General features: G+C 34.1%; 1 protein-coding gene across 1 annotated transcript in view; it reads right to left on the bottom strand.

The window, feature by feature from the left end:
* Positions 1-12,852, bottom strand: part of LOC121374312 (lysosomal Pro-X carboxypeptidase-like) — a 24,418-nt gene extending 11,566 nt beyond the window's left edge. The window contains exons 1-6 of the mRNA XM_041501371.1: positions 12,601-12,852; positions 10,073-10,213; positions 9,156-9,257; positions 8,713-8,894; positions 7,166-7,323; positions 1,815-1,987 (exon numbers count right to left, since the gene is read on the bottom strand). Of these exons, the coding sequence (XP_041357305.1) occupies positions 1,815-1,987; positions 7,166-7,323; positions 8,713-8,894; positions 9,156-9,257; positions 10,073-10,213; positions 12,601-12,753 (909 nt within the window). The 5' untranslated portion in view covers positions 12,754-12,852. The remainder of the gene's footprint in view (positions 1-1,814; positions 1,988-7,165; positions 7,324-8,712; positions 8,895-9,155; positions 9,258-10,072; positions 10,214-12,600) is intronic.

The following is a 12,852-nucleotide window of genomic DNA, read 5'->3' on the forward strand; positions in this document are numbered from 1 at the left end:
ACAACAGAACCTGGAGAGATCACCGAACACACAATAGAACCTGGAGAGATCACTGAACACACAGCATAACCTGGAGAGATCACTGAACACACATCATAACCTGGAGAGATCACTGAACACACAATATAACCTGGAGAGATCACTGAACACACAACAGAACTTGGAAAGATCACTGGACACACAACATAATCTGGAGAGATCACTGAACACACAATAGAACCTGGAGAGATCACTGGACACACAACTGAATCTGGAGAGATCACTGAACATACATTATAACCTGGAGAGACAACTGAACACACAACAGAACCCGGAGATATCACCAAATACACAACAAAACCAGGAGTGCACTAAACACACAACAGAACCTGTAGGGAAGCTGTAGGGTTTACTGTTCACTCAATAAAACCTGGAGAGAATCCTGCATACTCAACAGGTGGACATGGTATAGTGTTCACTACTTCTGGATTTGATATTCAGTACACACCCTCATTAGAAATGTAAACCCTATATCCTTTGAATGAGCTTCACTTGAACCCGGTATATCCCAAACCAATAAGCTGCTAAACATAGTTTCTTCATTAAAGAATACCAGTTTCAGTTTATTTAACTATTCTGGTTTGTCTGTTGCACTAGCTGATAAACCAGGTATTCTTGAAACTAGTGAAATACACCCTGAGGCAGCAGAACCAGGAACTATCTGCAAAAGGACTCCCATGGCGCAAAGAACATGGAAAGAACACTGCACACAACATGACATCAGCTTTTCTGATGACTCATCAGGAATGAATACTTGCCTAGAAAAAGAGGTTTTGTATGGACAAGTCGTCCAATTCTGATGCACCATCATCAAACAACGAACCTGGAGCACTACCACCACAGTGTTTCTGCCAGATAGAAATGTTTGGGTATGGCTCTATGGAATTAAATGCAACCACAGTCAACAGAGATATGGGAGGGGGGGGGAGGTCCTCCCTCAGAAAGAAAATGGGTTAAGTTTAGGGTTAGGATTAAGAAAATCATACAGTAATGATAAGAGTAATTAATTTTGTCAAAAAATTCTGAAAAAATATTTGGGTATGGTACCATACCCATTTTACCCTCTGGCAGAAACCCTGAACCAGATAAGGTCACACAAAATCAGGGGTGGATCAAACAAAACAAGGATTTCACGAGTCAGAGTAGTTTTTTATTAACAAAAGTCAAATAACTTTTTTCACGTATTATTTTGTTTAAGCGGTGATTTTATTAATACGTACTTCTACTTGTATTCCTTTTTGAATGTTTGCTTCTAAATATTTTCTATTTACAAGCTTTCTCCTTTTTAAAAATAAATATGTAATTTGCATAACTGAAATGTTTAAGAAGTGATGGTTCTTTCAGAATAAATATTTAAATACTGTTGGTCGTAAATGACACATTTAATTTAATCATGAATAATTAAAACACCTAATAAGCTATAAATACCGCAAATATACAAAGAAATCGTAAATATGTTCAGCTTTCATTGTCATTAAAACAAATTCGACATCTTAACTACTGATCAAGAAAAACAGTTTTCCTTCATTATGACGGCTTTTTAAAAATGAATTTTTATGCACTTACAGCCTTCTGGCTCTCACACGATGATATATATATATATATGTATGTATGTATGTATGTATGTATGTATGTATGTATGTATGTATGTTGTTGTTTTTTGTTGTTTTTTAAATAGGGATATTAACAAAAGAATAATCAAATAAAGATTTTATTAGAAAAAAATGTTCATAGCATATAATTTCATTCTCCATTACAAATAATACTGTTTTTACCTTAATAGGCCACGCTGGAAGAGGTTCCAGAAAGTTTGCAGGGTATGGATAATCCACCATAGCCAAGTTCACCCAAATATTTGACAGCCAGTCTTTGAAAATCGTCACATCTGCTGTTGATGTTAGATCTTTGCATAACCTGAACGTCTTACTAACATGGCGTCTTCCTTCAGCTGTTAAACAATAGCATGACCTTTATTTCATTAAATTACAGGACTGCTGTCCTCTTGATCAAAAAAGTTTATAAATTCAAGAAAGGTCTACATGCCTTTTAAAGAGTTTTAGCTTATCTACATAAAAATTTAAGTGATATGAATTTGAAAAATGGTAAAACAAATAAAGTCATTATGCATTTTGGAACAATCAACAAGCCAGGATAATTTATTGTAAAATTTGGATGTTTAAAATAAAACAAGCAATAGTAATATGATAATATATATATATATATATATATATACACACATATAATAATAACTTGGATATATTATACTTTGACTTCCATGGTTTATTTACATACAATACTGTTTCGTACAGGTCGCGATGTTTGTGCGAACCTGCACTCTTCAGTGCATAGACCAGAGTGATTTGTATAGAACATTAATTACGGCGACGTGTCTCTTCTAATCATGTTAAATTACTCAAGAGGTATTTGTCTTTGTGTCTACATTTGCTGACCAGTTCGTTTCGCTTATTCAAGGACGCCGTTGAGGGATTGCAAATAATAAAGTACTTCTCGCAAATACAAAGGCCGCAACGCTTCTAGTGCTTACTAGGATGTCTGTGGTCAAAATGTATGTTCGGTCTAATAGTTGATATTAACATTAATATTTCAGGTTCCCCTACTTTTTTTGAAGAGTATATAATGGTGGAGACGGTAAATACTGGAAATTACATGCTGCTGCTGAGCCCTAACCAATGTTAAAATCAATCTAGGACCTGCAACAGTGTTCATTCTATTTCCTTTCAGAGTCTGAAGAATTCTATGTTGCACTGTAAAAATAATGCTGTGTTTGTATGTTTGTGTTGGGGACAGGAAAAAGCCCAAGTACAGTGAGGACAGTGGATTCTTCAATACAATGAGGGCAGTGGGTGGTTCAGTACAATGAGGGCAGTGGGTGGTTCAGTACAATGAGGGCAGTAGGACGTTCAGTACAATGAGGGCAGTGGGTAGTTCAGTACAATGAGGGCAGTGGGTGGTTCAGTACAATGAGGGCAGTAGGACGTTCAGTACAATGAGGGCAGTGGGTGGTTCAGTACAATGAGGGCAGTGGGTGGTTCAGTACAATGAGGGCAGTGGGTGGTTCAGTACAATGAGGGCAGTGGGTCATTCAGTACAATGAGGGCGGTGGGTTGTTCAGTACCATGAGCGCAGTGAGTCGTTCAGTACAATGACAGTAGTGGGTCGTTCAGTACAATGACCGCAGTGGGTCGTTCAGTACAATGAGGGCAGTGGATCTTTCAGTAAAATGAGGGCAGTGGATCCTTCAGTACAATGAGGGCAGTAGGTCGTTCAGTACAATGAAGGCAGTGAATCCTTCAATCCACGCACCTCAGTGAGTGCCCTACCTCTGAGCTACATCCCATCTCAAGACACATCTGTAACAGTGATCTCTAATAATGAACAACATACACCTGTAACAGAGATATCTCATAATGAACAACATACACCTGTAAAAGTCATCTTTAATAATGAACAACATCCACCTGTAACAGAGATATCTCATATTGAACAACATACACCTGTAACAGTGATCTCTAATAATGAACAACATACACCTGTAAAAGTCATCTTTAATCATGAACAACATACACTTGTAACAGAGATATCTCATAATGAACAACATCCACCTGTAACAGTGATCTCTAATAATGAACAACATCCACCTGTAAAAGTCATCTCTAATAATGAACAACATCCACCTGTAACAGTGATCTCTAATAATGAACATCCATCTGTAAAAGTCATCTCTAATAATGAACATCATACACCTGTAACAGAGATATCTCATAATGAACAACATACACCTGTAAAAGTCATTTCTAATAATGAATAACATACACCTGTAACAGAGATATCTCATAATGAACATCCACCTGTAAAAGTCATCTCTTCACAATGAATAGCATACACATGTAACAGTGATATCTTCTTAATGAACAACATACACCTGTAACAGTGAGAACAATATACACATGTAACAGCGATCTCTAATAATGAACATACACATGTAAGTCATCTCTTCACAATGAACAACATACACCTGTAACAGTGATACCTTCAAAATGAACAACATACACCTGTAACAGTGATACCTTCATAATAAACATATACCTGTAACAGTGATACCTTCATAATAAACATATACCTGTAACAGTGATACCTTCATAATAAACAACATACACCTGTAACAGTGATACCTTCATAATAAACATATACCTGTAACAGTGATACCTTCATAATAAACAACATACACCTGTAACAGTGATACCTTCATAATAAACATATACCTGTAACAGTGATACCTTCATAATAAACATATACCTGTAACAGTGATACCTTCATAATAAACAACATACACCTGTAACAGTGATACCTTCATAATAAACATATACCTGTAACAGTGATACCTTCATAATAAACAACATACACCTGTAACAGTGATACCTTCATAATAAACATATACCTGTAACAGTGATACCTTTATAATAAACAACATACACCTGTAGGTAGTACTAAACCAAATAACTTCCGGCTGGGTCAAAGTTTGAGGTGCACCCAACTTTTGATAGAGAAGTGAACACCACAAGTCCTGTGATTGGTTATAAATGTGAGTGTGTTGGTTGTAAAAAATAATAATTTCATCTGGGTAAAAAAAATGTGCAATTTTATTTCATCTAGTACCAATGTGTCAAGTAGCCTTGTGCTTGAAACATGTATGGGGTACCTGTAAAAAAAAGTACTGGAATTTTGTGCGAAACTAGGGTAGTCATAGACGCTACCCATTATCTCAGAAACGAGCAGCTTGACCCCCATTTTTTTCTGATTCACTTTAAGTGTAAGGGGTGGTAGTATTTATATCCGTGGCGTTTATGTTGGTTGATACGTTGCAGGTAGGAGTTTTAGCCACATATGTTACTACTGTCGTCTATGGGATTTGATTTGGTAGTATACACCCTATAGCACATATTCAGTGCATAATAAAAAATATTACGATTTTGTCATTTTATTTAATTAAACTATACTGGTTGATTAATTAGCCATCACTCGATCATGCAAGTTCGCAATGACCTTGACCGTGACAATAATCTCTGTACATGGCTCTGAATGGAGTTTGAATCAAAGTTAGCACTGAAGAAAAGTTGGTTTTGGCCTATAATTCATACTGTAAAGATTTCAATAATTTCTTTTACATGGTATTTGATTTGCCATATACAACTGCTCTTAAATATGGTATTATATATAGGCAACCTGAACTAAGATTTTAATAGCAATTTATTTTTATATTAAAAATAGCGTGTGCCAATAGTGGGTTAATGTCTTTAGTTTCCATTAACATTGTTAATTTTTTATGTATGAAATTCTGAAAACTCAAATTTGTAAAGAAGTTGATTTTTATTGTAATTTTGACATATTTATAGGATGCTAAGTTATATTTTAGACAAATTTGTAGTTTTAGGCAAAATTTAAAGTAAATTTGAAGAAAAACTTTACCAAAAACATAATTAAATTTGTTGTCACTATTGTGCCTTCTGTTCTTATTTGTACATAACAATAAGGTTGTTAAACATATACTTAAATCTCCAGATAATTTTTTTGTTTTTTAATAATCACTTAGTTAGCTCTCATGAAAAGCATTTTGAGTTTATACTAGATTCAGAACCAATTTTTTCAGATTTGATTATCTGCCTTGGATTAAGTTGATAATTTATTTTATTGTTAAAGCTGTATTACCTAATGTTACTAGCTAAATAAAATGCTGGATTACAGATTGTAGGAATACATCTAATGTACATATTGTATTCATCTGGATTAGAAAATAATAAACAACATATACCTGTAACAGTCATACCTTCATAATAAACAACATACACCTGTAACAGTGATACCTTCATAATGAACAACATACACCTGTAACAGTGATACCTTCATAATGAACAACATACACCTGTAACAGTGATCTCTAATAATGAACAACATACACCTGTAACAGTGATACCTTCATAATGAACAACATACACCTGTAACAGTGATCTCTAATAATGAACAACATACACCTGTAACAGTGATAATGAACAACATACACCTGTAACAGTGATACCTTCATAATGAACATAAACCCATCACAGTGATATCTTCATAATGAACATAAACCCATAACAGTGATACCTTCATAATGAACATAAACCCATCACAGTGATACCTTCATAATGAACATAAACCCATCACAGTGATACCTTCATAATGAACAACATACGCCTGTAACAGTGATACCTTCATAATAAACATACACCTGTAACAGTGATACCTTCATAATGAACATAAACCCATCACAGTGATACCTTCATAATGAACATAAACCCATCACAGTGATACCTTCATAATGTACATAAACCCATCACAGTGATACCTTCATAATGAACAACATACGCCTGTAACAGTGATACCTTCATAATAAACATACACCTGTAACAGTGATACCTTCATAATGAACATAAACCCATCACAGTGATACCTTCATAATGAACATAAACCCATCACAGTGATACCTTCATAATGAACATAAACCCATCACAGTGATACCTTCATAATGAACATAAACCCATCACAGTGATACCTTCATAATGAACATAAACCCATAACAGTGATACCTTCATAATGAACAACATGCACAATGTCATGTAAAAGTGATCTCGTTATAACAGAGCGGTTCACAACCATACTGATACTGTTACAGATAGCGAAAGGTCACCACTTTTTAGTGTAGTTGGTGATGTCACAGCATTTGGCTTCCTACTCTTTTATGATTTAAAGGTCTGCTACATATATTAAATTTCATGACTAATATATAATTTAATAAATAATAATAAATAAATAACACTTCTGAGAATGCTGGCATCTTTAAGTCACTAGCCGTGCCGATCTAACTATTAGTACTGTTACCGAATCATGCTGGGCTGAATTTATGAAGCCTGTTTTTCTCAAACGCAGGAGATTACGCATTGTAAATGTACGTAGTTACTTATGTGTAAGATACAAACAGGCTTAGTAAGCTCAGCCCATTATGATTAGCTATCGGTATCCGAAACAGTAATGGTGTGGTTGTGAAACCTGTCTAATAAACAACATATACCTGTAACAGTGATTTCATCAATTGTCTTCCAGGATCGTCGGATGTTGTTAGCACAGGTACGTGATGTGCTACTGAACGTGTTAGTGGTCACATTTAGGAATGCAGAGCATGGTGTCAGTCCCTGAAACTGCCAAATTGGAGCTGATGCTGCAAGTGCTCTAAAACAAATCACTTTTAAGTTATATGCTTGCAGAAAAAACCTATCATGGTAAATGCTAAAATGCAAAAAAGAAAGCACCTTTTTATATAGGGACAAAAGACATATTATGCTGGCCCATAATGTTTGTGGAATTATCAAGAGGTCCATGGGATCTGAATTGCTCACCTGGTATTAAAAGAACTATATGTACCTGTGAAAAGTAACCATAGTAATATCACAGATTGTCACTTGGTGACAGCTAATATTTACATTAAAATAGCAAATGAACAAATTAATATGTGCATACATATGTATTGTAACCTGAGCTCATTGATTTATTAATCATTGGCTATTGGATGTCAAACATTTGGTAAATTTTGACTTGCTTTCTTAGAGGCAACCTGCTACATTTTTCCATTACCAGTAAGGGATCTTTTATATGCCTTTTTCTACATTACAAGCACCTTAGGCGAGTGCTCTACCGACTGAGCTAGATCTTGCCCCTAACTTTTGTTGAAATATGCCTGGACGGCCATCTTGGATTTTGAATTAGCCCGAAGAATAACAACAATTGGTCAGGGCAATGAGAGTAGCATTTAGAACACATTTGGTTGAAATCTGCTTGGTGGAACTGGAAAAGAAGTTGAAAATGTCTCAGTCATTGAGGTCAGGGTGGCCATCTTGGATTTTTAATAATCAGTAATATAACAACATTTGGTCAGGGCAATAAGAGAATAATTTGAACCAAGTTTGATTGAAACCTGACTGGTCGAACTGTAGAAGAAGTAAAAAATATGAAAAGTTGATGGACGGGTCATATAAATTTAAAACATGTTAATTAATTATAAATCTGCAAATTTAATTGTTTTCATGACTTATAAACTGGACAATGCCTAATAACAGGATTTATAAATAAGATCAACAAACTTAAATCTGGCATTTTTAATGTTATAGATTTTAAAATAAGTTAGTATGTTAGTTAGTTTGTATAAAAACAATATAAATTAAAGATTTACAATACATTTGTAAAATTATTCTTCATGATTTATATATATACATGTATATATCTAAATCTGAAATACAAATATGCGAATTAGCTGTCGGGAACATTGGTTAAATGCCAGTGCCTACTGAGAGTTATCTATTCAGTCGGAGTTAGATCCTGGTTCATGCTTAGTCTAGACTCAAATCTTTAATGATGCCACATGCATGCAATTGCCATGACTTTAATGACTCAGACTCTATTAGAAACTGAGATTAGACTCTAAAGCATGGGAAAGTACTAGAATATGAAGTCAGCACTTACCATTCTTAAAGCTGATGACTAAACCACTGCACCATCAAGGCTGGTGTTCCAGTTGGTGGGAAGATGAATCTAGATATAAAATGTAACCTACTGAAATCTTACCCATCAACAATGCCTGAGTACTTGATCCTGAACCAGGCTGCAAGCATACCACCATAGGACCCTCCAAAGGCAATCACCGAACTATTTGTAGCCCCAGGCATAGTGTCTTTTAGATACTTTACAAGCACAGCAAAATCAGCTAGAGCTTGCTCTGAAGTAAGATAGTTCAACTTCTTGGAATCCTAAAAACAATTTTCATCACAACTGTAACAAGAGCACATATCACCTTACATTTTCTTGTACACTATATGTACTATCACGTCATAATTTCTTTTCTAATAATGCTTTGATGCAAGTTAATGTATATGCCATTTATGAAAAAAGTATTTATCTTTATAAAACAATGGAGGTGGTTATATTTTTAACATTGAAAAATTGCCTTTTTATGCATTTCCTTTAATTTTCCAAAGCACTTTTTATAAATAAAATTATGAGTTTTTTACCTTGAAAACAGATGGTCCATATGGAATAGAAGATCCATAATAGCGGTGCTCAGCAAACACCAGTAGAGCCTTGAACTCATTGGCAATGTCCCACATAAAGCCCTGTGTGTAAAGACATACTCACATGTACAGGTATATGATCAACATTTATTTAAGACTGTCTAAAAATCGAATTACTCTTAGTCTATACTTTAATAGGTATATGTACAGTGTATACACTGTGTTTATAGAACTCCAGGCCTCAGTCTTCATGACAGGAAAGCGGATATGCTTGACAGTGTCGGAGTTGGCTCGCCTCAAACTCGTCCAAATATAGAAAGTAGTATATCTTTAAATGTGTGGAACTGTTAATCTTATTTAAAATATTTGTCAAAAATGTGTTTAATGGCAGCCAATTGAGGAGTCTCTAAAAAGAACAAAATGATAATGACTGGCTGCAAATGAGATTGTTTTAAAAACATTATATAACTCTTGACAAATACACCCCTCCCTCCTCCATTATGTTTTGTAACACATCCCAAGTTTCCCTCCCCAGAACATTATAAATGGCCCCTGATAAACTCAATGGCCCACATAAGCTACAAATATTTATAATTTATAATTAGCTGCAAATAATTTTATATACCCCTCAACTGAACATTCTCCATATAACGAGCTATTTCTAATTTTGTTTTTTCAGATGACCCCTACAATTATGAATCCACACACACCTGCTGTATGAAACTGACAACTGCTTTGCAGTAAAACTGTTCAGCAATGAACAGCAATTTGTTTATAGCAAAGACACACAAGTTTATTAAAACTGTACTTGCAGCTTTAAACAAAACCAGCATATTTGTGGCCAAATTATTGGTTTTATGCAAAATAAACAAACTGTAATGAATTTAACACTATGAAATGAAATTCAATATACTCACAGTATTGTTACAGAACCAGGTAATGTCACCCTCATTTCCAGTATAAAAAAAGATAGGTCCACCATTATGGTTCCAGAATTGATCAGCTACCAGATAGCGGTGTTTGAATGTGTCTTTATTGTAAAAGCCAAAGTGGTCAACCTACAAGAAAATATATATAACTATACAATATATATATATAGGTTAGTTCAATCCAGTTTCCTGGTTTTAAATGTGGTGAATTAGCAAAAGGAGATGTCACAATTATGATTATATAATTATAAACAGTTGACAATGTCAAACATTTATTTCTGAGGGGCATATGTGTTTGTCCCCCTAAACTGAATCTGAGGAGTGTGAAATAGTTTGCACCTTTACTTTGTACAAACCACACTTATAATATACTACTAGTATTAATACAGGTGCAATTAAGCTTTAAAAATGTGACAAAGCTATGCTATGACATTTTACAGTCTCTTTTTAAAACCCTATACAGAACGTAACCTCCCTATACTGGATCCCTCTTAAAACCAGATAACTGTGTTGGTCCCAAGGGTGTCCGGTTTAGAGGGGTTTCACTGAAGTTAGTTTGGTTAGTACAGAATTTCGTGAACAGTTTGATAACAGTTTAATTACACATTTAGCATTTTACATTTTACATTTAAAATTTTATCATACAATAGTTGCTATATAATGTGCATACAGATTCAGCTTCAGTCCACAAGTTTTTGTCAATCCCATGGCCAGTAGATTTTTATAGAAAATTACAAAATAACTGGGTTTCTGCAAATTTTAAAGTTTAATACTGTAAATCATTAAAAAAATAGCATTTTTCAAATTTAGCTAAATCCAAATAAGTATCATATTAGTGTCATATTAGCGACATAGAACTTAAATAGCGAGGTCATCATATCATAAACTATCAGATATAATTGTATCGAATTAAAATCAAGTGTAATCATTGCATCAATGTGGTAAATTCCAGTCTGTATCTTGTTACATATGCATGCTATATCATTTGTTTTCATATTTCATGTACACATAAAAGAAAAATAGCTATAATATTAAATTAATTGAATCGGTTATCTGATTGTTTTGTCTGTTGTTGTGGTAACATAACTTTTATAATGTGGTAACATATATGGTACAAGACTTTTTTTTAATTCACTTTGTATAATGCATATATTGGTCGATAGTGTACATATCATTGATGTAATTTCGTACTGGATTTTACTTTACTCAATGTAATTTATTTTAATCCGACAATCGTTAAAACACAGGCAGAAATCCATAAGTCCTAAAGAGAATGAAAAATTAAACCATGAACAATTCCAATTTGATCAGTTGATGCACCTGCTGATTAATACCTCTGTTTCGAGAAACTAATTCCAGGTACGATGAAGTTACATGCTGTCCAATCTACAGTATATGGATAGATGGATATATTCGTGAGACATCTTGCTACAGTGAGGGATGATATTCATGCAATAGGTGGGTACCGTGCAAGCTCTGTTCAGATCTACAACACAATGTTGTGAAACAACCGCACTTCAGAACATGAGATCGAGTCAGCTGCAGTTGGTTAGTCAGCATTCCATCCAAATAATGAGAATCCAAATGATTTCCACCTTGTGTGGGGGATTGAGTGTTTGTCATGTATAGCAATGATTTGTGGCATCTCACAATTTTTTTTTAAAACACTAGATCTTGGTTCTCAGATTTATCCTGTAACACTTTTAGCCAACTCATAATCATAATAGGCGATGTAAGCAGTGGAAAAATAAAAATATCTCAAAAGCAACTGAATTTTGATCATGTATCTGGATACATCGTATTTGGCCACCATTATGTAATTTCTGTGAATTTTATGTATGTATGATGCAGTGTATACCCATATATATTGAATGCTTACCATGGGTGTCATGGATAAATAAGTGAAATAGTGCTACATAATAGATACAGTAGACATATCCATGACAAATATTGTAATGTATCGGTTTAAAATCTTGTGTTACACAGAAAAATACAGACACTATACATGCTTAACTATATTTTAATGTTTTAACTGGATGTACCATATTTTCTGTAAATGAATTAAGGTTCAACCTGCACTCATTGTGATCAGCATCCAGTTATTCCATTTCGATAATGTGGATCCACATGGGTAGGACTTTCCTTTGGCACGGTCATGTATAAAGAACATTATAAATAATTATCATAGAATTATGGTTAGGGTTAGTAACAGTGACAGTGCCAAAGGAAAGTCCTTCCTTTTGTAAATAATTTCAGTTTGGTCTTTGTAAGATGAAAGTAAAAGTGTTTTGGAAATAACAACAAAAAAAAACTATTTTTGTGTGAAATTTAAAAAACATTTAGAAATAAGTAACTTGTAGTAAATTCCCGTTTATACTATTTTAAGCAATTTAAAGAACTGTAAGTATTTTACAGAAATATTAATCTAATTATCTAATTATTTACAGGGAGACGCCCCTTTAAGTTTAACACAAAACTTTACCTTAATCAATTTAACCAAATTATTAATTTATTACCTGCTGATCGAAAAACAATGTTTCATAATGGACTGAATCTGGTAATTCCTGGGATAAGTTGGGATTATAAGGCGATATTCTCCTGTAAATGTATGAAGAACTGCATACTGTTAGATTAACAACAAATAAAAACACTTTTAGAATCTGCCGCATTTTGGCTATTTGGGTGTCATGTGACTGTCAAGATACTACAAGGAGTGGGCGTTGTTTGCCGCACTCGGAAGTGTTCGGTTGAGAGGTTCCGAATGTAAA

Source organism: Gigantopelta aegis, chromosome 6 (assembly GCF_016097555.1).
Source record: "Gigantopelta aegis isolate Gae_Host chromosome 6, Gae_host_genome, whole genome shotgun sequence".
NCBI lineage: Eukaryota > Metazoa > Mollusca > Gastropoda > Neomphalida > Peltospiridae > Gigantopelta > Gigantopelta aegis.